The following is a 27,618-nucleotide window of genomic DNA, read 5'->3' as shown; positions in this document are numbered from 1 at the left end:
ATGAGGCGGCTTTGAAAGTGAGCAAGCCGTGGGGCCACTTCGTGTGCCTGACCTCTGGCCTCTCCACCCGGCCCCTCGCAGCCCCGCCAGAAACTCACATATGAACGGCTTCACCGTGCTGTGGATGTGCTTGTGCTGCTTGAGGCCGGAGGACGTGGCGAACGTCTTGCCGCAGTCGGGGCAGGCGTGTGCCCGGGCACCCACGTGCTGGGACCGGATGTGCCGCTGTAGGTTGCTGGGGTCTGTGAAGACCTGGGGAGATGGGGGCGGTGCCCCGGCTGTTCAGGTCTAGCCCGGTTTGTCCCACCAGGGCAGGGCCCAGGTGGGGGCAGAAGTCACAGGGCTGGGGTGGGGGGTGGGGAGGCACACGTACCTTCACGCAGTTCTCGCACTCAAAGCGCTTGCCGCTGTCATGGGACATCTGGTGGCGGATGAGGTTGGACTTCCAGTTGAAGGCCTTGGGACACTGGTCACACTTGTACTCTCTCTCCTCTGTGTGCACCACCAGGTGCTGCTCGAGGCTGTGACAGAGTCGGGTCACCTGAGCCCCCTCCCAGCCCACTGCATCCCTGCAGCGGCCAGCGAAAAGGGGTCTAGAAAGTTCCTGCACTGGCCGGGGGGGTCCCTGGGGCCGTGAGCAGGGTGAGCGCAGCGGCTGCTTGTGCCTCCTGGCCCAGCAGGGCTGCTTAATCTCCAGGACCTGCCAGGAGCGTCCCGGCCTCATTACGGGCCCAGCCAGCCGTCAGCTCGTGCGGGCCAGCCGCTGGGGCGGGCGGTCTCCCTGCGCTAATTGTGATTTATGTGTTTATGGCCGAGGACGTGGCCCTCGGGAGTGCGGCTCGCGCCCCAAACGCTCATTTCTCCTTCGCCCGTTCCTTCGGGCGGGGGCTTCATGCTCGGCCCCTCACCCCACCGAGGCCGGGTGGGCTCTGCCTTGCTCCCGGCACCTGGAGCGCCTCAGCCCGAGTCCCTTGCCACCCAGCTCTTGAGGTGTGGGGTTGCGAGGCCCGTGCCACCCACAGCCAAGCCTGGGCATGGGGATGGCCGCCTGGAGTGGCAACTGCATCCCAGGGCCAGGCCCCTCCCTAATCCTAGCTTGGCTGCCTGAGCCCAGGACCCCTCCCGTCCTCGCCTCTGGGGCGTATGTCCAGCAGATGGCGTGTGGCCGCTGTCCCCAGGGCCAGGGGAGGCCCACCTGGGGCCTGTTTCCGGGTCCCTCTGGGGCTGGCTGGGGGTGCACCTGTACTTGGTGGGGAACAGACGTTCGCAGTCCTTGCACTCGTGGGCCTGCGTGTCGGGGCCTCCTGCCAGCCTGTCGGGCTGCAGCCGGGGCCCCAGGCCCTGGAAGAGCGCCGAGCCCGCAGAGCCACACGCGAACTTCTGGTGTCGCCGCAGGTCCAGCTTGGCCGGGAAGAGCTCGTCACAGGCACCGCAGCGGAAGGTGGGGGCCTCTGTTGGAGGCAGGGGGGGATGGGCCACACGTCATCCTTCCTGCGGGGTGACGGGGACCCCGAGTCTGCTTCCACCAGCACGGAGTGAAGGGGGAAGCCTGGCCCAGTGCTTTGCCAAGGCGCCAGGACCACGGACACTCACGCCTGCCCACCGGAAGTCCCACCACCAGGGCCGCAGTGAAGAGGGGTGCACGGGGGGCACCGCCCACCATGCCAGGTCCAGTAGCCACTGGGGCCACCAGCTGCCTGGGTGCCTCCAGCTTCCCCATCCACCCCCAGAACTGTGCCTGCTCCCCGCCCAGAGCACGACGCTCTGTCCTGGATCAGAGACGTGTGTCCTGCAGGGCTCGTGACCGAGCACAGGCAAGCACAGGAGTATGGGGGCACACTCATGCCCGGTGTGTGCGGGTGTGAGTGCCGCGTGCGTGGGTGCGGGTGTGTGGGGTGCAGCGCTGCAGTCATGCTGTGTGCTGTGACAGATGTGTGTTGGGTGCGGGGTTCCAAGTGCAGTGTGTTTGGGTTTGTGGGTGTCCTTGTGACTGTGTGAGGGGACAGTGTCACTGCCACCCCTCTGTCACCTCTGCCCACGGCGTGCGTTCCTGTGTGTAAGTCTGAACGCTCGTGAACTTGTGTGAGTCTCACCTGGGCGTGACCAACATGCACATCTCACGCATGTTTGTGTGATCGTCACATTCCCGTGTGTCGGACCCTTCTGCTCACGTGTGATCTTCATGCTCACGTGTCTGAACCTCATGCTCACGTGTGTCTGTGATCTTCATGTTCATGTACATTGATCTTCACAGGGCAGGTTCTATGCACGCATGCAGGGCTGTGTGCACAGTGGGGCATGCGTGTGACTGTGAAGAGTGAGCCGTGCCTGCCCTTGCGGCTCCGATGTTCCTGCACTGAAAGCCCAGCGTGGGCAGCGCAGCTTGAGGAGAGGAAGAGCAGCCCTGGGGGGGCTGAAGCAATAGCATAGCGGGTAGGGCGTTTGCCTTGCATGCGGCCAACCCGGGTTGGATTCCCAGCATCCCATATGATCCCCTGAGCACAGCCAGGTGTAATTCCTGAGTGCAGAGCCAGGAGTAACCTTGTGCATTGCCAGGTGTGGCCCAAAAAGCAAAAAACAAAAACCAAAAACAAACAAACAAAAAGAGCAGCCCTGGGGCGGAGTCATGCGTGTGCAGACGGAGCTGTGTCCTAACATGAAGCAAGTCTGACATGGCTGTTGTCAGGCCGTGGTGCGGCCGTCAGCAGCTTTTGTGGAGCGTTGGAGCCTGGCGCTTAACACTGATGCTGGTTACTTTGAGCAGATAAAGGAGCTTCCTGTCAGCCCCAGCACGCTGTGGGCGGACGCTGCTGTGTATTCACGTGCCAGCTACATGCAGAAAACACGTGTCTCTGTGCTCATGTGAATGTGTGTATGTCCGATGTGTGAGCGGACACGGAATGAGCCAGTGGTGTGTGCATGTGTGTGTGTGTGAAGAAATGTGTGGCTGTGTACTATGTGGGTCTGTGTGGGTGAGTGATATCTGCATGAAGCATGGAGGTATACGTGTACAAATGTGTGTGGATATGTGTGGCTATATGTGAATGTGTGTGGTTTTAGGTGAATGTGTGTATACTTGCGTGAAGTGTGTGGGTGTGTGTCTGAATTTGGGCATGTGTGAGTATATGGGTTAATGTGTGTATACACGTGTGAATGTATGTGTGAGTGGAGGTATGTGTGTGCGTGTGAATGTGTGTGGATGTGGGCATGCACAGGCATGTGGGCGAATGTGTGTATGCTTGTGCATGTGTGAATGTGTGTGTATGTGCATGGTATGTGTGTGTGCGAATGGAGGTACGTGTGCATGTGTGAATGTAGATGTTGCGTGCATGGGCATGTGGGCGAATGAATGTGTATGCTTGTGCGTGTGTGAACATGCGTATGCATGTGTGTGCGTGTGTATATGTGCATGGTACATGTGTGAGTGGACGTACGTGTGTGTGAATTTGTGTGGATGTGGGCACATGTGGGCATGTGGCAAATGTGTGTGTATGCTTGTGCATGTGTGTGGGGGGCTGGGATGGGCACTGAGCACTGGCTAAAGGGCCTCACGCATGGTGGGGGGCAGAGCATGTGGGGTACTGTCAGGGTGTGAAGATCCCCCCCCCCCCCCGGCACCTGGGGGCTCAGCTACAGAGGAAGGGCAGCCTCCTTATGTGAGGAGAGGAAGCAGGGGGGAGGGGGAGAGAGGAGGAGAGGCAGGAGCTCAGGGAGGTGGCCCCTGCTTGGCAGGAGTGGGATGCCCTGGGGTTCAGGGGTTCCACGGCTACTGCAGCTTCTGCCCAGGGGCTGGGCCTGGCGCCTCCAGCCAGAAGCCTGAGGTGGCAGGACGCCTGGCACCATGCAGGAGGCCAGCCAACGCCCAGAGGGCCAGCGCGGCACCCTCCAGCAAGCTGGTGCATGACACCAGTGGGCACCTGGCCTTCTTCTGGAGGGCAAAGAAACTCCCGGAACAGTGCTCGGGAGCCTGAGCAGGAAGCTACACCGCCTGGGGAAGAGGTGAGGCAGCCCCGTGAATGTCCCCACAGGGTCTCCAAGCCCACCCTGGGCACAGCACGTGGCAGTGCCCTTGGTGTGCCAGTCATGGAAGGGGACTCAGGGCCCGGTTCGTGACTGCTCATCCCTGGGTAAACTGAGGTAGGGACTCTGTGAGGGGCCTGGGGGCGGCCGACCTGCCCTGGGTCACGGTGGGGGTGCCCCTCACTGAGAGCTGAGCGCCCTGACTGTGGGGGCCGGGAGGGGGTCACTGGTGGCTCTGGGGGACCGGGCTGGGCTACGCCTGAGGCAGGACCTTCCTGTGGGTTTGGCCTTGTGCAGGCGGCCCTGTTGAATGGGGCCCTGGGCAGAGGCTGATTTGGAAACAACGGGCAGTGGACACGCCCCGCACCCCAGAACCCAAAGCTTCAGTTTTGCTTTGGATTGGGGACCCCTCACTTCCATGGCCTGGGAGACCCCAAGGCTGGGACCGGCTCAGCCCCCTGGAGTGCCGAGGGGAACAGGGGGGTCTTGGGGCTGGTGCTGCTTCCTTCTGGGACAGCGCGTAAGCACAAGGCCGCGGTTGATGCCCCACGCGGACCCCAGCACAGACACAGGGGCACCAAGTGGTGGGCATGGCCCCAAAAACAAAGAAAAAGGGGAAAAAGACCTTTTTGGGGCAGAAATTATTTTCTCTGTGTGCTGAAGGCATCTTCCCTGCACGCTGGGGAGCAGGGGTGTGTGTGCGTGCGTGTGTGTGTGTGTGTATGTGTGCTAATGAGTGTGTGCATGTATATGTGTATGTGTATGTGTATGGGCTGGAGCAATAGCACAGCGGTAGGGCATTTGCCTTGTGCTCAGCCAGCGCGGCTGAGCCAGGTTCGATTCCTCTGCCCCTCTCGGAAAGCCCGGCAAGCTACTGAGAGTATCTTGTCCGCACGGAAAAGCCTGGTAAGCTCACTGGATATGCCAAACACAGTAACAACAAGTCTCACGACAAAGACGTTACTAGGCCCGCTTGAGCAAATCTATGAACAATGGGGGAACAGTGCATGTGTGTGTATGTGTGCATGTATGTGTGTGTATTTGTGCGTGTGTGTGCATGTGTATTTGTGTGTGTGTGTGTGTATGTGTGTGGCGGGGGTGGGGGGACAGTACGGAGTCGCAGGACCAAGGGCCCAGCTGACTGCTCAGTGCTGGATGTCGGAGCCCAGCTCCCAGGCCTGGGGTCTGGGTCTTCCGATGCCACAGCTCTGCTGGCCCTGCCTGCCAAATCTGCCCAGGAGCCAGAAGGAGGCGTCTCCTGGGTCAGGCCAGCCCCAGCACAAAGGACTGTCACTCAAGCTGGAGGGGCCTGGGGTGGATGGACCGCCTTCACCCCCGGCGGGGTGGGAGGTCGGCCTGGCACATCCACGCGCCTGGTCACTCGAGTTCCATCAGTGACTTGCCGTGGCAGAGCGGAAACGCAACAGAGCAATAAATCGGAGGTAATGGCCTCGGAGAGCCGGGGGACAGAGCGGCGGCGTCTGTGTGCTAATCTTGCAGGAGCTCGGAGCGCTCCCAATTCCTGCCGCGATAAGGGCCGTGCATTGAGCCGGGCTGGGATAAAAGAGTTTTTATGATAATTATCTTAGTGAGGAACATTTTTGCATTTTCTTTCTCTTCAATTCAGAATTTAAGAGTGGGGGGTGGCGGCTGGGAGGCCCAGAGTGATCTTGACAGCAAAGAGAAGTCAAATATTGGATGTTGGACTATTGTGCGCAGAGCAATTAGCCCGCAAAGGTTTGCGAAATTATTAGGGAACTGCGGAGGGTGTCGGCTTGGGGGCTGGATTCTAAAGCCTGTGCTGCAAGCGCTCTCATGTCACAAACGCACGCCCCCGGCTCCATCCTCAGACCCCCCACTTCGGAGCCCTCCCCCATGCCGCCCGCTCCCAGTGACCAGTGGAGAGGCGGCAGTGTCCCAGGGGCCCCTGTGGTGGCCATAAGTGAGCATGATGTGTGAGCCCGAGTGTGTCCTGACAGGGGGAGGGACCCATGGAGGCTGGGAGTGGGAGCACCCCCTCTCACACGGAGCAGATGGCGGCCCCCAGGATGCTCCCAGCCTCTTCTGGGGTGCAAGGGTACTGGCACAGCCAACATGCAAATCTCCGCCTTCCAAGCTTCTCCGGTGCTGGGCCCGAGCTGAGCTCTGAGCTCCATGTGCAAGGGTGTGGGGGGGAGTTGGTTCACTTCAGCCGGGAAGGGAAACCCTTCTGATGTGTGGGGTGGAGGGTGACCAGCCCAGGGCCACCTAAGGCCTAAGAAACAGTGGGGACCAGCCCCAATGCACAGCAGGACAGACAGACGCCGGACCATCTGTCAGGCCTGCCCTGGACCAGCCAGACACCAGTGAGAGGGAGGGCCCAAAGGAGCAACCCCCCAGCCGCACCCCTCAGCAGCCCCTGAAGGCCTCTGCTCACGACTGCCCCTTCTGCCTGGGCAGGGGCAGGGCCAGGATTCGGTGCAGCCCCATGCCGGGACACCCATGGCCATGGCGTGAGCACCCCCTGGCTCTGTCTGGGCCCAGTGGGGCGGGGCGGGGCGGGCAGCCTTACCATCCGGACTGGGGGGCACCGTGCCCAGTGCGCAGGCCGCGTCCTTCACGTGCACCAGCAGCTCCTCCCCGGGCCGGATGTCCTTGATGACTTTGTAGTAGATCTGGGGGCAGAGAAGAGGAAGCTGCGGCCACCCCCGCTCCAGGTGGACCCCGTCCCTGGGCAGCACCGAGGCAGGATGTCCTTCCGGGGGGCTGATCGTCCTTCCGGGAGGCTGGTCGGGCTGGGGACAGGCTGGGTGTGGCGGAGTCTGTAGTGTGGCCCCAAAAACGGACCCGGAAAGTCCCGACACTCCTCCCGGCAGCCACGCTCTATCCTAGTCTGTCCACGCTCCATCCCAGTCCCTCCACGCTCTATCCTACACTCCATCCACATGCCCAGACCCTGAGGGCGCTGCCTGCCCACCTGGCCAGTGTCAGGCTTGCAGGGCCCGGCCGGGCTCCCAGCAACCGCTTGGGGCTGGGGCTCAGGGCCTGTGCCTGGGCAGGTGGGACCCCGCCCTGCGCCCTCCCTCCCGCACTTCCGGTCAGCTACTCCTCCGCCACTGGGCATCTGGCTATGACCCTCCCAGTGAGACCAGCCCCCACCTGCCGCTCCCTATGCGGGGAAGAACGGGGCCAGCTCAAGTGCCCAGCGTGCGGATGGGGGCAGGACGTGGGCAGCGGAGGCCCGTAGCCGGCACCCGGGTCCCCACCGCGCCCGCACCCAGCCTCGCCACCTGTTTGCAACTGACTCAGCGGCACAGCCGCTCCTGACACACCTGAGGTGCTGCTGCCATTCCCAGGGACCCCGGGCACACCCGTGAGAGTCCCCGTGAGCGCGGACGTCCGGCCGGCGCCCCCCAGTCCAGCCCGCGTGCAGGGAGGTGCTGAGGTACCCCCTGCGGGCAGCAGGCTCAGGTGAGTGGGTCTCTGCTGCGGCCCGTCCCCCACCCACACACCCGGGTCCCTCTCTCCCCTGCCCACCTGGGGCCTCTGCTGCGGTCAGTGCCGGAGGGACGCGGCTGCTGGGAGCCCCTTCCCGCGGGGCTGGTGGGGGCGAGCGGGAGGCGCGCGGCTGCTGGCGCTGGACTTTGAGCCGCAGGGGAATTAATGGTTATTAGGGCTAATGGCAGGCGGGGCGGGCGCGGCCGGCGCGGGACACTGCCCAACGGGCTCCGGAGGGGCTCCCGGGGGCGGGGGCCAGGGCGATATTCCCCGCGCCAGCCCCTTCTGCAGCCAGGCCGACTGCCCCATCTCCCCTCTCCCAGGGCGCCCCTGGGCCGCCGCGCTCGGACCCGGGGCCACGTCAGCATCCCGTGCACAGGTGAGCCGGGCGGGCCGATGCCCTTTGGTCCCCCCGGGCAGGGAGAGGCCGGGAGCGCCCAGAGCGCTAACGCCCGTCCAGACCGCCCCAGCGGTGTGTGGAGGCCAGGACGAAGGGTCCTCCGGGGCCCTCGGGAGCTCTCCGGAGCCCCGCACAGCAGGCGCCCCGGTCGCGCGCATGCGGATGTGTGTGTGTGTGTGTGTGTGTGTGTGAGAGCACGCGCGCGGGCAGGAGTGCAGGGTGTGCGCATGCGGGCGGGAGTGTGCGTGGTGCGGGCAGGAGTGCATGGTACATGCATGCGGGCGGAAGTGTGGCCCAACGTGCGGGCGGGGATGCAGGTGGGAGTGTGCGCATGCGCCTGGGAGTGTGCGTGGTGCGTGCATGTAGGCGGGAGTGTGTGCTCGCACGTGGGTAGGAGTGTGCGTGGTGCGTGCATGCGGGTAGATGTGCGCTCGCATGCTGGGGCGGGAGTGTGCCTGGTTCGTGAGTGTGAGCTTCCAGGTGAGGAAGTGGAGGTTGTGAGGGCGTCGTCCTGGAGGGGGCACGTGCTCTGGGGGGGGTATCTGAGTTCAAGGGCCGCTGCCCTCCTTCCTGGAGCCCCCAGCACCTCACTGCTGCCCCCTCCCGGCTCCCTCCACTGGGCTGTTCCCGAGGCTGCACTGGGGTGGGGGGCTCCCTCCTGACCCATCCTCGGCCTCTGGGGGGACCTGCCCGCCCCGGGCTCAGCAGGGAGCGTCCGAGGTTCGGGTCAGGGTTGGTGTGCGGGTCCCGCCCTGCAGCCCCGTTCTCCAGGGAAGCCGCTGTGTCCCCTGGGGTCCGTGGGGCTCGGCAGTGGTGTCATTTCAGAGCCTGTGCCCCTGGGGGTGGGCTCTGCGTGTGTCCGGAGCCCCCTCACTGCCGGGTCTGGGGTGGGGAAGATGGCCTGAGAAGGGCCCACCAGTCGTGTCCCACACCCGCCCTTGTTCAGGGACCCTGGACTGAAGTTCCCCGACCCGTGGCTCAGGCTGGGGACAGCCGTGGTCCAGCGGGCGCCGCCGCCCCCCCCCCCCCAGGGCAAGCAGGTGGCTGTGGTCCAGGGGAGACAGCGGGGCGGGTGGGGGTCTGGGGGCTTCTTCAGCCTTGAAAGCCGTCCAGAAACAGCCCGCCTTTGTCTCCCGAGACGGTAAACCAGCCTGGGCCCATAATTAGGGAGAAGGAACCCCAGGGGCAAGCGGGGTTCTCGAATTCTGCAGAAGAAAAGTATGGGGGAGGGGAACGGCTGGGGGGCACGCCTCCCCAAATAAACCCACTTGTTGCTTCTCCTCTGCATGTGTTTGTGCGGGCTGGGAGGGGGCCAGCAGGATGGGACCCAGTCACCCCAAAGCAAGCAAGGAAGACGGGGTTCTCCACGGTCAAGCCCACACAGCTGCAGGCTCCTCCCAGCTGTGTGGGGGCGGCTGCAGCCTGGGGGAGGACGGACGGGGCCTCTGTTGCCCCCTCATCCGCACCCCAGGGGGCAGCCGCCAGCAGGTGCAGACAGCTGCAGACCTCGATGTGTGGGGTAGGTGGCCCCGTTTCAGCATACGCCTGTCTGAGAGGGAGGTGGCAGCCCCCCTCCACCCAACCAGCCCTCGTGGACACTGGCTGAACAGGCGCCTGGCCGGACATGACTTGGTCAGCAGAGGAGCCTGTGTGTAGCCGTGTCTGTGGCCCAGAGAACTTGCGCCGTGAGCCGGGGTACTCGGCCGTGCCCCAGCCTGTGCCCACCCACAGGGTCACGGCAGGTGGGGGGCTCCCAGCCATATCCAGGGCATGCGACAGCAGGTTTGGGGGTACCTCTGGAGGCCCCCAGAACCTGTATCGCTGCTGGCCCCCTCTGCCCTGTCCCTTTGTCCAGGAGCACATGAGTGAGTGTCCCCTTGGAAAGCTGGTGCTCAGGGATCTGCAGCCCTGCGGCATGGAAGTGGGGGTGGCGAGCAGGTATGTGTGTTTGGGGGAGTCCAGTGGAGATGGTGAGCTCAGCCCTGTGACTCCTGCTTTGGAGTTTCCTTGGGTTTGGGGAAATGCTTAAAGCAGTTTGGCACCTGCTACAGCAGCCCCCTGCACTCCAGTGTAGGTTTGCGGGATGCCAGGGATGCTACTGGTGCCCCCAGACTCCTGGAGCCCTGAGGAGCCTGAGCCTACTAGCGCTTGTTCTCCTTTGTCTCTGCATTCCCAAACTGAGATTTTGGGGTGTGGGGCTGGGCTGCTGCCACTGGCCGGTCTCCACCTTGTTGCTGGTGTGAGTGTTGCTCCCGGGGACCCTCTGAGGTCGGGGTCACAGGACCCGGGGGTTGCTCTGCGGTGGGGGCCACCGGCTGTTTCAGCGGCCTGTCCCACCTGCTCCAGATGTTCTGAGACAAGTTCATCTGTGGCCATGTTGGTCACGGCCGGATCCTCTGAGCTTGGCAGCCCCCACCTCCCCGCTCCCGTGCATTTTCCCTGCCCACGTGTCCCTCACGCAACATGACCGCGGGGGTCTGCTTTGTCCCATGCTGTCTGTCCGAGCCCCACGCCTGCCCCTGAGCCGGGAGAGGGTCCCGAGTGGCATCAAGGTGCAAATGGCAGCTCATGCCCACGTACCGCAGGCAACTGTGAGAGCTGAGTGGAGGGGATGAGTCCCACTTCCAAGCACAGCGGTGCCTCAGGACCCCCAGGAGGGTAAGCCGGGGTGCAGGGAGGTGCCAGCTGTCCCCTCTGCCCCTGGGACTCGCCGTTGGCATCGGGGCACACTGTGCTCTGGCTTCTCTGGGGCGGGGCCTCCGGCTCACGCCACGCCCAGCAGCTTCCTGGCCGTCTGGTTGGCCAGGGGCAGGAGCTGCGTGGAGGCCCGGCTGGCTGCCCAGGCGGGCTAGGAAGCCTGGTGGAGATGCCACACCGCCCCAGCCGCGGCCCGACCCCTACCTGCTCGTTGACCTGGCACAAGCTGAGGTTCTGGTCGCTGCAGGAGCACGCCACCCGGATGTACTTGAGCCAGCTGCCTGCCCCGGCCGCTCCGATGTCCGCACCAAACTTGTCACTGCCCAGGTCTTCGGAGAGCTGCCGGGGAGAGAGGATCGGTCAGAAGCCTCCAGGCCGGGCCTCTGTGTTTGCCCCCCCCCAGCTGGAAAAGGCTCTTTGGGCTCAGAGTGGAGGCTACTCCGCCTCTGGACACTGGCTGGCCTGCCACATCCTTCCCCAGACACTTGCCTGCCCAAGGGAAGGTGGCCCTGGGCCTCTGCTCCCCAGCGGAAGCAGGAGCGATACGGGTCAGTCAGCACAGCAGTGCGGGGCATCTGTCCCTGCTGGGGCGCTACCGTCTGGTTCTGCCTCCTGAGGTCTGGACAGTGCTCACCTGGCTTGTGTATCCTGTCCCAAGGCCTGACCCTTAAGGCCCGCCCATCTCAAGGCCCCGCCCCTCAGACCCCGCCCCTCCCCACAGGCCCCGACCCTGCACCTAAGGCCCTTCCCCTGTCCCACAGATACCAGCCCACCCTATCTCAAGGCCCCACCCCTCCCAAGGCCCCGTCTCTACCCACAGGCCCCTCCCCACCGCTCAGGCCCCGCCCCTGTCACAAGGCCCCTCCCCTCTCAGGCCCCGCCTCTGTCCCTCAGGCCCCGCCCCATCCCCAGACCCAGGCCCTCCCCAGCCAAGCTGTTGGGTGCTCTGTGGTTGGCTCCCCCAGCCTTCAAGAAGGCCTTGCAGTTGGCGGTTACTGGTGAGTCTTAGTGCTGGCAGAGTCTGCCCACGGACCACTGGTTGTCACCATGGAGACCTCTCTGGCCTCCCGCAGAGCCTGAGGATGCTGCCCCCTGCTCCACTCTCCCTGCAGGTGGAGCCCCAGAACCCTGCTGCAGTCGAAGTCAAAGCTCCAGCTCCCTGCACTGTCCACACCCTGAGCTCTCCAGGAGCTGCCCACAGGCCCCTCTCAGACCCAGCCAGGCTCCCGGTGAGTCCCGGCAGCTCGGCCCTGCCCTCGGAGGCACCATGCAGCAAGCGACCCCGAGCTTCTCTCATGCTGATCCTGCACTCCTGGAGGCCCGGGAGAGGCTATGAGCAGCCACTGCCTCAGCTACATTGGACATGAGGCACGAGCGGTCCTCAGTTGGCCAGGGGCAGCTCTGACGGCCCCCTTGTGTCACCAGCCCCCTACTGACCGGCCTGCCCCAGCACCTCAGCAAAACATCAGCGGGGCACAAGGGCAGCTTCACAGGCGGGCTGGGGGACTGCAAGGATGAGTGGGTGGGTGGGTGGATGCTGAGTGGGTAGGTGATGGGTGGGTGGTGAGTGGGTTAGTGGGTGGGTGGGTAGTGGGACAGAGGATGGTAAGTGGACGGGCAGATTGGTGGGTGGTGAATAGGTGCGTGTCAGGGCTGGTGGGTGGACGGGGGGATGGCTCAGTGAACAGACAGGCGGTGGGTAGCAGATCCCTCCGGCTTTCTCTGGAGAGGGTGGAGACAAGGTGAAGCTGGCAGACCCCAGGAGTCCTGCCTGGCCCCCCGCGGGCGACCTTCTCAGGGGCTCCCACAGACCTGCTCCTCACTCCCAGAGGAGACCAGTCTGGCCTGCCTCTCCCCTGGGTGCCCAGGGCACGGTGGGGGTCAGAGGAGTGAAGGGGCTTTGGGGTGAGAGGGGGTGTCCCCGCGTCTGCTGTCCACGCCTTCTCCTGGCTGCCCTTGCCCATCTAGCTCGGGTGAGTGCCTGTGTGGGTCCCAGCAGTGTCCCTGGCGTGGGCCGTTGGGAGGGTCTCGCCCTGGGCGTCTCCTCTACTCGGGCTCCGTGTCCCCGAGCCTGCCCTGCCCATCCGCCGCGGTGGGGGGGGGGGGTCAGCTCCCGCAGAGCTGGGCAGTGCCAAGCCCCGAGCGGGCCCTTCCGCTGCCCCAGGGCGCACAAACATGGCCCTTGGCAGGGGCTCTGTGCCCGCTGCCGTCTTTGGAAGCTCTGCCAAACCCCGTGCCCCTCCCTGCCCAGGTACGGCCAGGAGGCCGCCGCCAAACTGAGCGGCTGCCCTGGGAGCCCAACACTGCCTCTGCCCCGGGGGGGGGGGACTCCAGACTGCGCCCCACGAACCCTCTTTTGGCTGCAAACGCTTTTCCCACGCCTCAGATAGGACGATGAGATGTAGTAGGGGGCCAGACTGAGCCCACCCTCCTCCTCATGCGACTTCCCACCGTGATGGGTGGCTGGGCGCCCACCGGGCAGAGGGCGGCTGAGAGGTGCCCACGTGCTGCATAGGCCTCGGGCGCCCACCTCTGTGTCCCGTGACGGGCGCCCTCGGAGGGACTGGGCGGGGCCTCACCCAGGCGATGGGTGAGCAGGACCATGTTAGATGGCATGTCCGAGCAGACCCCAGCCCCCAGGGGGCGGGATCACAGTGTCCCCCACTGGCAGTGTGCAGGGGGGCTTCTTGGCAGGGACCTTCACCTTCTGCGCAGGGGCAGCCGGCGGTGCTCAGGGGAGCGCCGTGTGGTGTAGGCACAGAGCTGGGGCGTTTTCCGCTGTCCTGTCTCTCGGTCCTGAGCAGGGACTTTCTCTGGGCATTGCTAGTGTGGGGTGATGAGAAAGGGGGTCTGGAGCGGAGGGTCGCATGCCACATCCCTGTGCTCCGTCACTGTCCTGAGTGGGTGACCGCAGGACGGGGGCTATCTGTGGGGGTGACACATGCCGAGGGTCCCCCAGTTTGAGCTGGGTGCAGCTGGGGGTGACCCCAATCCAGTTTGGCTTCCTGGATCTCAGCAGGAGATTAGTGGTCCTCAGAGGCCCCTCGCTGGCCTGGCATAGCGGGGACCCCTGCTTTCCTGTGGATGGAGGTGCTGGCCCCGGGGCTGCTGGGACCATCTGGAGGTGCTCCCAGCCCTCAGCCTCCCGGGTGGCGTCTCTGAGAAGTCACCATGGTGTTGATGGCTGCAAGGGCCCCTAAGCTCCCAGCGCAGCGTCCAGCGAGATGCTTCTCTGAGCAAGGCTGGGCAGCGTCTATATCCCGAGCACTGTGCCTGGCTCCTCGTAGGGGGACACAGGGGGCTCCCGTGGCAGCCAGGGGTCAGGATCCCAAGAGGCACAGCCCCAGCCCACGGCACCTGTCGTGCCTGAGTCCAGGCCAAGTGGGTTCTGCGCACCCCCACTGACGGAGGGGTGGGCTGCAGGCTAGCTCTGAGGGGCTCCTCAGCAGAGCCCCCGGCTTCCTCAGGCTGAGGGTTCTGGCCAGGGCCTGGAGCCTTGCGTCCCTTCGTGGTGAGGGCCATCCTGCGGCAGGACCAGGTGCCAGGCGTTGAGCCCCGGTCCTGCAGAGACCTGCACCCCCGCCATCCCCTCTGCTACGTGTGGGAGGTCACTGAGGACCTGCCGTCCCCTGGGCCACCGCTGGACACATCTCCACAGTGGCCAAATTCCTGGCATGGGGTCCCAGAGCAGCGGGTTGTCTGCAGGGAAGGGGGTGCTGCTGCCTCAAGCAGGGCCCGCCCTGACCGGCCTGGTTGACTTTTGTGGGTACCATGGAGAAACACTGGTTTTCTTGGGGCATCCGTGGAGCGGAGCCGGGAGCTGGGAGGGGGTGCGGCCGCTTCAGGGACCCCAAAGCTACCTGGCTGTCTGCGTCCCACACTTGGGGCCTGGCGGAGAGGGGCCACCCCCGAGCGCCCACCCCCCGCCCCCTGCTGCAGGGGCGCAGATGGGCTGCAGCTTCCTCTCTGCCGGGAGACCCCTCCAATCACCCACCACCTCCGTTGTGGGGAGGCGTCCCCGGCCGCGTGGCCACAGAGCGGCCTTTGTGTGGTGGCCGCGGGGCCAGACAGACTCCCGGCCCGGCTGGACCGCTATCAGGCAGCAGGGCGTTAACCGCACGTTCTAATAAAAAATAAAATAAATAATAATAAACATTTGACCTGGAGCGTGGGCCGCTTGCGAGACGCCCCGGCACCCGCGCCCACCTCCGTTTTCTCTGGAGCGGCTCCAGGGCCGGGAGGTGCCGCCGCCTTCTCCTTTCTCGTCGGAACAAAAGGCCGTTTCAGGGGAAGGCCGTCAAGTTTATCCAAATACGCTCAGCTTACTCGGGCCCCTTTCTCGCTGCGCCCCCAATAAAAGGACACTTTGTATCTTTCTGCCACACGCCTGCCGCCCGGCCCTTCCCAGCCCCTTCACCCGCTTCCTCCCAGAGCCGGGACCCTCCAGGCCCGTCCAGCCACACGCCGCTGCTGTCCTACGGGTCGGGGACCGCACGGGGATGTCACGGTGCTGGGGCTGGCCTCTGGGCGGGGCAGGGTGGGATCTTCCTCCCTGCCTCCCGCCCCCTCCGACGGGTCCATAAGGCACATGTGTGTGCACACAGGTGAACACGTGTATTCATGTATGCATGAGAATGTGAGCCCATGTGATATGCCCACACAGGTGTACCACCATCATGCGTACGGCCAGGCACTCAAGTGTGAGTGCATAAGCAGCATGTGCCCACACGACGGAGCCATAGAACACACATGTGTATCCTTGTGTGCACATGTAAATGCATGCCCACACGACGGGTCCACACAGAGTGCACACGTGTATTCATGTGTGCCCATAGGATGGGTTCACACAGGTGTCTGTACATGAGTGCACATATGTACACTCAAGTATCTATGTGTGAGTGTGGAAGCAGCATGTGCTCACCTAGGCACATATGCCTACATAACAGGTTAACACAGACACACGTGTACATTCACATGTGTCCACACATGTTTTTGTGTGTATTGTATGCGCCCACAATGGGTTTACACAGGGGCATGTGTGTGCAAATGAGTGAACACATGTATACACATTCACATATGCACACTGGATACACAGCCACCTACATGATGGGCCAACAAGGCATGCACGTACATGCATACAAGTGCACATGTATGCTCATGCATGAGTAAGTGTGCATGCCCACATGATGGGGCCACAGGCAGATATGTGCTTGCACATGTGAACTCACATATGCATGTATATGAGTGCCCACAGGATGGGTCCACACAGGTGAGCAAGAGCACACACATGCATTCATGTGTGAGTGCATGAGCATATATGCCCATGTGACAGGTCTACACAGGCACATGTGTGTATGCTGGAGTGCACTCATAGTCATGTATGTGATCATGCACACAAATATGATGGTTCTGCATAGACATGTGTACATGTAGATACACAAATTCATGTGTGTGAACACACATGCCAACACAACAGATTCCCAGACACCCATGTGTATACAGGGAGTACATATGTTCACACTTGTGTGATAATGCCCACACATGTGATGGACATATCACATAAATATGGTGCACATCAATGTGCATATGTACACACATGTACTAGTAACTGTGAGCATGTATGTCTATGTTAGTCCCCACAAGTGCACATTTACACATGTGATTCATGGGCATGTGCCTGTGTGTTGGTCTGGTGCATCTGTGCTCACATGTGCTTGCACAGGTGGCGTGTGCCTGTCCCGCGTGGGTAACGCACCCACCTCCTGCTCCCTCAGGCTCCACATCCCCACACACCACCACGCGGCCCGCAGTGTCCTGAGCAGTTTCTGTGGTTGACCTCGGTCCCCTTCTGTCCTGCTGGGGCCATGACAGCGCCCAGCCGACATCGGGGACTGCCCCTTTTCTCCCTGCCAGCCCCCGGCCCCCATGCGGGAGAGCCTCCCCTCTCCCAGCAGGCCTGCCCCTGCAGGTGGTGACCGTGGGCCCCGGGGCCGCACACTCAACTCCCATGGCCAGTGCCCTCAGCTCAGCGCTTGGCCCCGTGTGACTCCCACCGGCAGGGTAGGGACACGGACCGGCAACTGGAAATGTCAGCTCAGGCCGCACCGGGACAGGGCTTCCCGGATGCTCCCTGTGCGCTTGGACTCAGAGTTTGGGGAGGCCTGGGCAGTGGGGGATGGGGAGGGGTGCAGCACACGGGGTCATCCAGGCAGTGGGCAGGTCCTATGCACAGGTGGGCCCGGAGGGCGTCCAGAGGAGTCCGACGCCACCAGGCTGCTGTGGCAGAGTAAGGGGCTGGAGCACTGTGTGACGGGCATTCAGGTCTGCGCCCTTACACGCCCCCAGCAGGCCAGTGTGGCAGGGCCCAGGGCACTGGGGGCTGTGCTCAGGCAAAACCTCCAGGGAGAGGGTGGACCTGAGTGTCCTGTCATTCCTGGGGGCAGCCTGGTGGGGGCTTCCTGGGGGCCGCAGGGTGCTGTGTTCACACAGACAGGGCCCTGGAACCTCGGGTGGAGGGTCCACAGCTGCCAGAGAGCATGGAGGGGCCGGCCCCTGGGGTGGGTGGGGCTACCATGGACGGTGTGGACAGCACCCTATTCTGGGGTCCCCCTCCTGCCACTGGGGGAAACTCTTTGCCATGGACTCTCCCAATGTCGGCCTTGTGGAAAGTTCTCTCAGGCAGGGCAGGGTGCGGTGTGGGACTGGGCTGAGAGGGGCTCCCGTGCCCCCGGGTGGCCCTACTGCTCTCTGGGCCCAGCTGGGCCCCTTCTCTCCTACGTCGGGTCCTGCCCGGGAGCTGCCAGTCATGGCGAGGACACACCCATTTCCCCTGAACCCCCAGGTCTCCCTCCAGCAAGGGAGGACCCAGCAGGTGACCCGAGACAAGCTCCGTGGTGAGCTGGGCCCAGCCAGGACACCGGACCTGTGTCCAGCCTCCTGCCCGGGTCTGGGACAGTACCCCGGGCTCCCTGGGTCTGCCCTGCCCCGGCTCCTAGGCTGTGGGGTGAGGGATGGGGTGACGGGTCCCTACAGAGATGCCCGCTCAGGCTCTGCAAGGGTCGAAGGTGAATCTGGGTCTGAGTGGTCTTCGAGCCCCCTCTGTGCCCCCTTCCCCTGAATCTAAGGCCCAAGCACTGAGTTATAGGGGTGCACAGCCGGCTGGGCCCCCCAAGGTAAAAGACAAAGTTTCACAGGAGTGGGGCGAGGCTGGCAAGCAAGGCCATTCTCATGCCCGAGCGTGATATGGCCATGGGACAGCAGTGGCACGAGGGCTGTCCCATGGAGAAGGAGGGCCCCGCTGGCCATCGCCCCCACAGAGGGCACCCCCACTTGGGGAGGCCTCTGGGAACTCTCCAGGACAGCGGTCCAGGCCCCACCAGGCCCAGTGACCCTGCGCGGGGGTGTGGCAACGGGTCACCCAAAGGCCCCTGGATGGTCAGCCCCACCCTCACCCCGTGATGGCACCAGGTTCTCATAGCCCCCCTGGGAGTGAGGCCCATGGCCAGAGCCAAAAGGGACCTCTGCTGTCCACACCATCAGGCTTGAGCTGGACACGGCCAGGACCAGCGCATAGAAACCACCCTGGTCCCTGCAGCCCGGAGGGAGTGACAGGGCCCAGCCCCAAGCTAGGACTGAAGACGCCTGTCCTGCGACTCAGACTGCGGGGGACAGTGTCCCTCCAGACTGGGGTCCCTGAGGCTGCAGCAGATGTGCCCAGGTCCTTTCCAAGCTTTCAGATGGGTCCCAGGGGCATGGGCGGGCAGCGTCCAGTGCAGGAGGCTGGTGTCGTGACAGCGGCTCCTAGCCTGCTTGGAGGGAGCAGCAGGCACGTGAGGCACCGGGGTGGGTGCAGCGGGGAGCCTGGCCTGTCCCTTCCCTTCCTGGGGCCTCTCAGGGGCCCTCGGGCGGAACACACGAGCAGGTTTCACCCCCAGGAGATGGACACGGGGGTCCCTCTGCCGGGAGGCCCCAGCACCTGCGTCCCAGCCCGATTCTGCACCTGGAAATGAGTCTGTGCCCAAATCTCTATCTCACCCGAAAGGTGTTCGGAGGATGAGGGGAGGGGCCAGCCTGCGGTCTGCGGAGACCCCGTGTTTCAGGGACGGCTGGGCCCCCCAGGGGTAAAGCAGGCTGAGAGGGCGCTCCTCCATATTGGTGGGATGAGGGGCTTGACTGGCCACCATGGACCCTGCACTGTTGCCTCCCCCCTGCTGGGGGCCTTGGAGTGTGGCTGGTGGCCGGTGACCGCAGGGATGCTGGTGGGGCGCTGGCGGGGAGTGTCAGGGCTGTGAGGACGTGGTGGGGGCCCGGCCTCGCCCTCAGGGCCCCCAAGCCCAGCAGGAGCCCAGTCTGAGCAGGGTAGTGCTCCCAGGAGCCGTGGGCCATGGCTTGGGGGTCAGCTCTGACCCTGAAGGGCCGTGGGACAGAGGGTCCTCCAGTGAGGACGGCCATGCTGAGGCCCCGGGGGGAAGCCCGGGACGTCCCTCAGTATGGTTTCCTTGGGAGGCCCCTCTGCTGACCATGCCTCTGGGCTGTCCCGGGGAGGCCCATGCTACATGGGTCCTGAGTAGGGAGAAGCCGTGGGGTTCGGCCGCGCATCCTCTCTGAGGAAGACCGGCGCTGCTGTCCTCTGGTGTCCTCTGCAGCACGGCCGGGCTCAGGACATTTGCCCGAGGGCAGACCTACAGGGCCTGGGTGGAGGGACTGTTCCCTGCACCATCCCCTTCTTTCTCAGGGACACGGGGCCAAACAGGGAGGCCGGGAAGGGGCGTGGCATGGAGGAAAGTGGCTGAGTCTGGCCAGGGCTAGGGGGAATGTCCTGGCACAGGGGCATGGCCTGGCGCAGAGAGGGCATGGCGTGGCTGAGGCAGAGGTTTGCGGGGAAGCACCCTTGGGGGTGAGCATCGAAATAATTACCCCAAAAGCAGACGTTGGCTTTGCTCCCTGGGGTCTGGGTTCTAGGCTATTGCCCGCACCTCCCACTGCCCCGGGAAGGGCAGCCACAAGCCTCCGGGTCAGCAGGAACTCACTATTGCGGTCTGGGCTCTCTGTGCTGTCCTGCACCCTTGGGCTGGGCATTTGCGGGAGGGCAGTGTCTGGGAGCAGTGAAGGTCACTCCCGGCCAGGGAAGGATGTTCCCCGTCCCATGCCTGGCCGGCCCCTGCTTCTGCTCAGGCTGCCTTTCATGCCCTGCCGACTGCCACAGGGTATCCGAGCAGTCCCTGGAGCTCAGGGGCATCCCATGTGCTCCCCTACTCTCCGTCACTTGTGCTCCCTGCTGAGGCCGCTCAGATCTGCAAGTTCACCTGTGGTATCTGCGCCCTGTGCCAGGGAAATAAAAAGATGTTCTGCATGGCCACATACACCAGGCACTTCACCACACACCAGGCACTGCACTCCCTACACCAGGCATTGCACCACACACACCAGGCACTGCACTGCACACACTAAGCACTGCACCACATATACCAGCCCAGCCACTGCACCACCTACACCTGCTACTACACCACACACACCAGGCACTGTACCCACATACACCAGGCACTGCACCACACACACCAGCCCAGCCACTGCACTATCTACACCTGCCACTGCACCACACATACCAACCACTGCACCACATACAACAGCCACTATACCCACCTACACCAGCCACTGAACCACACATACTAAGCACTGCACCACACACATCAGCCCAGCCACTGCACCACCTACACCTGCCACTACACCACACACACCAGTCACTACACGACACACACCAGGCATTGCACCACACACACCAACCGCTATTCACCGTGCATTGTACTGTACCCACATCAGCACTGTACCCACACACACCAGCTGCTGCACCCCAAGTACACAAGCTCGCTGAACCCCACATGCACCAGCCACCGTACCCACATACACCAGCTCACTGCGCCCCACGGCACATGGCAGCCCAGCCCGCAGCCCCTCCCATGCTGCCACACCCCAGCACGCAGCTCCCAGCACCTGTTGCTCAGCTGGGGGGCTCCCCTCTGCCTCCAGCTCTGCTCTGGGTTCCGCTGCCAAGGGTACAGACCAAGGTTCTTCATTTCTCCCTGACCCTGGATTGTCATGTGGCTGGAGACTGCCCCCCACCCCGCCACCTCTCGCTGGGTGTGATCTGGGGGGCTTAGGGCCACACCCAGTGGTGCTGGGGTTTGGCCGGGCTCCTGCGTGCCCCCTGTTTGGGGTCCCTGCACCCACTGGTCCTGCAGCAAGGATGGATATTTTGGGTCCTCTCTCAGCTTCTAGAAAGACCCCCCACTCCAAACTGGCCCTGAGCTGGCAGCAGTCCTGCCTGCGTGAGCGCTGTGGTCAGAGCCCAGCCTTGGGCGAGCAAGGCAGGCTGGGATTGGCCAGACCCTGGAGTCAGGCACCCCCAGACCCCAGCTGGATGAGTCTGGACTGTGATGGGGGAGAGGCCAGGCAGGGCGGGATTCACCTGCTGGAACAGCCGCGTCCATGCATGGGCCCCCTGCACTGACCCACCCGGAAACACAGTGTTTGCCGAACGTCCGTGCAGTGTCCCCCCGTGCTGACCAGCCTGGGAACGCTGTGTTAGCTGACAGGAGGTGGCTGAGGTCCCTGGCCACTCTGCAGAGTGAGGCTGGTCTGGGAGCGAGGGGGGCCAAGCTGAGGGTCTCACAGAATGGGTGTCTTGCATGCAGCCACTTTTAAGGGCAACTCAGAGGACGAGGCTGTGGGGCGGGGCAGGGGTGCAGGCAGAGGCTAGGAGAAGGAGGCCCGGGGCGGGGGGTTCTAGGACTGGAGACTGACCCCCCTCTTGACCCTGGGAATATGGGCTGGACCCCCTTGGCGGCATGGCCCTGGAGGGGTGGTCAGTGTGGGGGACAGCTGCAGAGCCCCGCCTCCGCCCAGACCTCGCCACACGGAACTTTCCGGAGTGCCCAGTGCAAACTCCCATTGTTCGCGGCCAGGCGGGCAGCGCGGGGCGGAGGTGGGCGCAGGGCGGGCCGGCCCCCGCCTGTTTCCCAGCCGCCGCCAATCCGGGCTGGCGCTGCCGTCGGTGTGATGTGGGGCTGGGCGGGGGTGCTGGCCTGAATGGCTGACAGGCGTGATTAATCCCGCGCGTTAGGGGACCCGGGCATTCCAGCCACCGCAGCCCATCAGATGGTCAAGCCCGCAGACCTATTAAAAGCAGCAGGAACCTGGGGCTTAATCACGGAGGCTGGCCGCGGAGGGAGAAGAAAGGAGCGAGACGCGGGGAGAGGCGGAAACGCTGCGCGGGGAGCGGGCGGAGGGGAAGGCGTTTAGGGGGAAAAACAATTAAAACGCCCAGGCCTGCGAGAGGCTGGCTGGAGCGGCCGTCCGCGGGGGCCCGGCGGGGGCCAGGGGGCAGGGCGGCCGGCAGAGGGCGCCGGACCCCCGCTCCAGCGCGCCCCATCCCAAGGCTCGCTGCCCCTGAGGGTCCCGTCTGGAGGTGAAGGTGGGCTTCAGCCTTCTCTCTGAGGGGTCCTCGGGGACGCGGGGCCCAGCCGGCACCACCCTGCCCCCTGGCTCACCAGAGACAGAGACAGAGAGACGAAACAGATAGACAGAGACACGGAGAGACATAGACAGAGACACAGAGACAAAGAAAGACAGAGACAGAGATAGAGAGATGAAACAGAGAGACAGGCAGAGAGACAGAGGGAGAGAGACAGAGTGCGGCCCAGGAACGGGACCTGGAGCGAGACAGCAGGTAAAGGGGCGTATGTCCTACCAGGGCCGCTGCCTCTGTGCCCAGGCTGGTTCTGGGGTCCAAGACGTGGCCAGCTGTCTCAGGGGTCTTCCTGGGCCAAGATCAAGGGGCACAGGGTGCAGAGGCAGAGGCTGGGGTGCCCAGCACCCCCCTATGGGGTCTCGGGCCTCCACGCCCTGGTGGCTGGCACCCGCGGGCGACTCCCAGCTGGGGCCGGAGTCTGAGCTCCTGGGAGGACTCCTTGTGGGTGGAGACCCCCGCCTTGGGGTGCCCTGCCCTAGACGGTGTCAGTGGGGCCAGTGTACTGATGCCCTAGGCCCCAGGCTGTCTCTCTGACTGTCCCAGGAGGGCAGCTGCCGATACCCCTGGCCGCTGTTTGGGGGAGGGTCCCTGTGGAAGGCACAGACGCTGACACAGCCAAGCCCACCCACCGGGGTGCCGAGTGAGTCTGAGGCGTCAGTGCAAGAATCCAGGGGCCTAGCGCAGACACGGCTCAGCCATGCGCCCGGGGCAGCCCTGGCCAGAGCCCCCGGCCCGAGGATGCCACGCAGTGTGCGAGATGCTTCCCACCCCGAGGCCAGAGAATGGGGCTGCACTGGCCAGGGTGAGGGTCTCCGACGGCCCAGCCGAGCTTCAGAGACCCCTCCTGCTGACCTCAGTGGCCTCAACTGTGCCCTTCCCCTGCGCTGCCCCCACCTATGCCCGCCCCACCGGGCGCCTGACCTGCGGCTATCGCAGCGGCCCCGGGTGATGACCTCATTAAGCGCTGTGGCCACGTCAGCACCTCCCCGAGCCCCTTTCATCACCCCCGAGTGCGGGGCCACCCGTCGGCACCTCCTCCCCGGCGCGGCCCTATCTTATCTGCGGCGGGACCCTCGCCGGGAGCCAGGGCCCACGGCAGGAATGCGGGCACGGCTGGGGGCTGGCACAGCCGGGGGTGGGGGCTTCCAGCCACAGTGCCCACCGGGGTCGGGCCCATGGGCAGCAGTGGGCCTCAAGGGCAGGAGCCCAGGCCGCGCCTGCCCCGGGGCTGAGGTCGGGCCTTCCCCACAGCCACGTGGCCCCTGGGTAGGGGCCGTGGGAGCCCCTGACGCCGCCCTGCGGGCTGGGCACTGCTGGGCGCCGGACGCTGGCACCTGCCCGCGAGGCCGGTCCTCAAGAGGGGCCGCTTGAGTTCAAGAGCGGCCTGTGCCGAGGGGGGGCGGCTGCGGCCCCCGCCGGCCGGCATGAACGCGGCTCTTTGTCCCTGTCCTTGGCCGGGACGCGGCTCCTCTCTCTGCTGTCACTCCCAGGCCCTCGCACGAATACTAACGAGGTGCCTCAGGCTGGCGGGGGCCTGGGGCTGCCGGCCTCGCCCTGGGCGGAGCCGGCACACGGTCCTCCCCCTCGTGCTCCCCTGCAGTGCTCCGGTCCGTCCGAGTCTCTCCCCACGGCTCTGCGTGGCCGACCTTGGTTCTGACCTTGATGGGAAGTCCCCGAGCCCCGGGATCCATAAAGGGCAGAGGTGAGGGGTGCCGGGGGCTGCTCCAGCGTCATGGACGCTGCTCCCACTGCCCACAGGCCCTGCAGCCCAGCTCTGCTCCGCAGGGCAGGGGACAGGCCTCACCGCACACTGCCGAGGTGACCCCGACCTGGGGGCTGCTCCCTCAAGCCCGGACACACAGACCGGACTCGGGCAGAGCTCTGAGCCTCCCCGGCTGCCTTCTGGCCCGGGGCTCGTGGACCGTCTGGGGACCACCCTCAGGGGAGGAGACGGGCGCCCAGGCCTGCTGAGCCCCGCGGGTGGGTCAGTTGCCCAGTTGCCCCCACACCGCCGAGCACGCAGACCATCGCAGGAGGTGGGGCGTCTGCTCAAGACCCCCGCCAGCCCTGGGGACAGGGCAGGTCGACAGGAAAGCCCAGAGCAGTGGCCCACCACCCTCTGCGCGCCTCGGCGGGGCGAGCCTGGGCAGCGCACAAAGGGACCTGGTCAACGGTTCCCACATCCACCATTTTCCACGTTCAATTATTTTTAAATTAAATAATCTCTCCCGGGAGGAGGGGGCGAGTTCCCGCTCCGCGCGGCCTGCCAGCCCACACAAAGCCGGCATTGTGGGCCGGGTGGAGGGGCCCGGGCACCGCCCCTCAATGCCCCCTTTTATGCGCGGGCTCGCAGGCACCGGGGCCTGCCCTGCGCCCAGCGGCCCTGGCCCGTCGCCACGCGGCCTCTGTGGGGCTCTTGTCGGCTCCTGGAGCCGGGGTGGGGGCAACTGGGGGGCGGCTGTCAGGGAAGCTGAGCAGGGGCCCGAGGCCGCAGGCTGGGGTCCACGGCATGGGGGAGACGTCCGGAGGAGCAGGGGCTGGCAAGAGTGTCCCTGCAGACCCAGGGGCCAGGCCCAGGGCAGGGGAGCTGGCTGGGTACCCCCGCCGAGAGCAGGCTCCCAACCCATGGGGCTCTGGGAACTGCAGCCAGTAGAGATGGACCCTAGCAGGCAGGAGGACAGGCCGTGGGGTCCCAGCGGGGAGGACAGACTGCGGGATCCCAGAGGGGAGGACCGGCCAGGGGGTCCCAGCGGGGAGGACCAGTCGAGAGGTCCCAGTGGGGAGGACTAGCCAGGGAGTCTCAGTGGGGAGGACAGGCCGGGGGGGGCGTCCCACCGGGGAACCAGGCCAGGGGGTCTCAGCGTGGAGGATAGGCCGGGGGGTCCCAGAGGTGAGGGTCGGCTGAGGGGTCTCAGCATCTACCCCGGTTCAGCTGAGATCTGAGCGTCACTGGCCAAGGGGACCCTAGGGAGCCTTTGGTTTTCCCTGGTGAAGTGAGAGCCACCCTTGTGTGCGGGTCCCCTGCTCTCCGGCACGTAGGGACATGGGTCACCTCTGCTGCCGGGTGCCCTGCAATGGCCAAACCAGCAAGGACCTGGGGGTGGAAGGGTGGGAGCAGGTGCCCCCCACCCCATTGCAGGGGACAACACCAGGCCAGGGAAGAGGCGGGAGAGGGGTGGGGAGAGGCAGGGCCTGTGCTGCACGAGAGAAAGTTCCAGGCCGCAGGCAGAGGCAGGAGCACGGCCTGAGAGGAGTACAGCAGCTCGGGAGCAGGATGGACGGACAGACAGACAGACGGAGGGGGGCAGGCTGGAGCTGAGGCCCGTGCAGTGGGGCGGGCGGGGCGTGAGCAGAGAAAGGGCAACAAGACCTGGACCCAGGGAGGGTGGAAACACGAGGTCCGGGCAGGGGCACCCACAGCTGCGCCCCAGCCAGCCCTGCTGTGACCCACTGGACAAGAGGGGCCTTGGGTCTCCCCAGAGTGATGGCCATCAAGGGTGGCCGGGGAGCATGTGAGGGTGCAGTGGGGGGAGGCAAGCAGCATCCTGTGCAGGGAGCACTGAGGGTCATGTCACCCTGAATGTTAGTGAGGCCCCGAGTGTCACCCCGAGTGTCATGTCACCCTGAGTGACAGTGCTACCCTGAGTGTCAGTGTCACCGAGTGTCAGTGTCACCCGAGTGTCGTGTCACCCCATGTGACAGTGTCACTCTAGTGACAGTGTTACCTCGAGTGTCAGTGTCACCGAGTGTCAGTGCCATCCAAGTGTAAATGTCACCTGAGTGTCAATATCACCCCAAGTGTCAGTGTCACTAGAGTGTCTGTGTCACCAAGTGTCAGTATCATCACGAGTGTCAGTGTCACTTTGAGTGTCAGTGTCACCCATGTGTTGTGTCACTGCAAGTGAGTGTCACTGAGTTACAGTGTTACCCTGACCTTCAGTGTCACCAAGTGTCATATCACCCAAGTGTCGTGTCACCCTGAGTGAGTGTCACCCAAGTGACAGTGTTACCTCAAGTAACAGTGTCACTCAAGTGTTAGTGTCACCCCTAGTATCAGTGTCACATGTGTGTCAGTATCACCCCAAGTGTCAGTGTCACTCAACTGTTGGTGTCACCAAGTGTCAGTATCACTGCGAGTGTTTGTGTTACCTGAGTGTCGTGTTACTGCAAGTAAGTGTCACTCGAGTGACAGTGTTACCTGAGTGTCAGTATCACCCCATGTTTTAGTGCCATCCAAGTGTCAGTGGCACCCCAAGTATCAGTGTCACCCGAGTGTCAGTGTTACATCAAATGTCAGTGTCACTGAGTGTCAGTGCCGTTCAAGTGTCGATGTCACCAATTGTCAGTATCACTGCAAATGTCACTGTCACTCCAAGTGTCAGTGTCACCCAAATGTCATGTTATCACAAATGACAGTGTCACCCGAGTGACAGTGTTACCCTGAGTGTCAGTGTCACCTGAGTGTCAGCATCACCCCAAGTGTCAGTGCCACCCAAGTGTCAGTGTCACATGAGTGTCAGTGTTACTGTGAGTGTCAGTGTCACTGAGTGTCATTGCCATCCAAGTCAGTGTCACCCCAAATGTCAGTATCACCTGAGTGTCAGTATCACCCCAAGTTTCAGTGTCCTCTGAGTGTCAGTATCACCCCAAGTGTCAGTGTCACTCGAGTGTCATCACTAAGTGTCAGTATCACCACGAGTGCCAGTGTCACTGAGTGTCAGTGTCACCCAAGTGTCAGTGTTGCCACGTGTGTTGGTGTCACCTCGAATCTCAGTGAGCCTCTGTCAGTGAGGCCCCTATTGTCACCTCAAGTGTCACTGTCACCATGAGTGTCAGTGTTGCTTTAAGTGTAAGTGAGGCCTCGAGTGTTAGTGTCACCTCAATTGTCATTCCGAGTGTTATTGTCACCAAAATGTGACACCCTGAGTATGAGTGTCACCCTGAATGTGTCACCCTGGGTGTCAGCATCACCCCAAGTGTGTGACCCCGAGAGGAGTGTCACCCTCAGTGTCATTAGGTGCTGCTGGCATCACTGCCTGGGGGAGCTGGAGCCGAAGAACGTCTAGGGCAGGGACGCCTCGTGTCCCAGGGTCGCAGGGAAGCTCTTGTGGTAACCCGCAGGCCACCCTCCCTTCAGGGCTCAGCCAGGACATGGGTGGAGAACACCTGAGGGCCAGTCGGCCGTGGCCGCTGCTGCAGGAGGGCAGGGCAGGGCAGGGCAGGCATGTGCTGATCCACAAGCGGGGACACTGGGCCCATGGGGACAGCGAATGGGGCGTGGGCACCTCTGATCTCGCGGAGGGCTTCAGTCTGCTGGGACAGCTCATCTCCACCCTCCTGTGTCCTGGACACTGTCCCTCAGTTGTCCCTGGCCGGGGTCTTCCCAGATATCTGCTCCTGCTCATCTTGCCTGGGTGCTGCTGCCCTGCCTAGTGTGCGCTCCGGTCAGCACACAGGGACCCCGACCCCACAATCCAGGTGGTGAAAACGTGACTGC

At 63.9% G+C, this 27,618-nt stretch overlaps 1 protein-coding gene across 1 annotated transcript in view; it reads right to left on the bottom strand.

Annotated features, from left to right (window-relative positions):
* PRDM16 (PR/SET domain 16) overlaps nucleotides 1-27,618 on the bottom strand; it is a 153,772-nt gene that overhangs the window by 16,348 nt on the left and 109,806 nt on the right. The window contains exons 4-8 of the mRNA XM_056128344.1: nucleotides 10,799-10,933; nucleotides 6,572-6,674; nucleotides 1,241-1,451; nucleotides 374-521; nucleotides 99-252 (exon numbers count right to left, since the gene is read on the bottom strand). Of these exons, the coding sequence (XP_055984319.1) occupies nucleotides 99-252; nucleotides 374-521; nucleotides 1,241-1,451; nucleotides 6,572-6,674; nucleotides 10,799-10,933 (751 nt within the window). The remainder of the gene's footprint in view (nucleotides 1-98; nucleotides 253-373; nucleotides 522-1,240; nucleotides 1,452-6,571; nucleotides 6,675-10,798; nucleotides 10,934-27,618) is intronic.

This window comes from Sorex fumeus, unplaced genomic scaffold (assembly GCF_029834395.1).
Source record: "Sorex fumeus unplaced genomic scaffold, SorFum_2.1 ptg000064l, whole genome shotgun sequence".
NCBI lineage: Eukaryota > Metazoa > Chordata > Mammalia > Eulipotyphla > Soricidae > Sorex > Sorex fumeus.
This window is presented reverse-complemented; position numbering and strand designations above follow the sequence as displayed.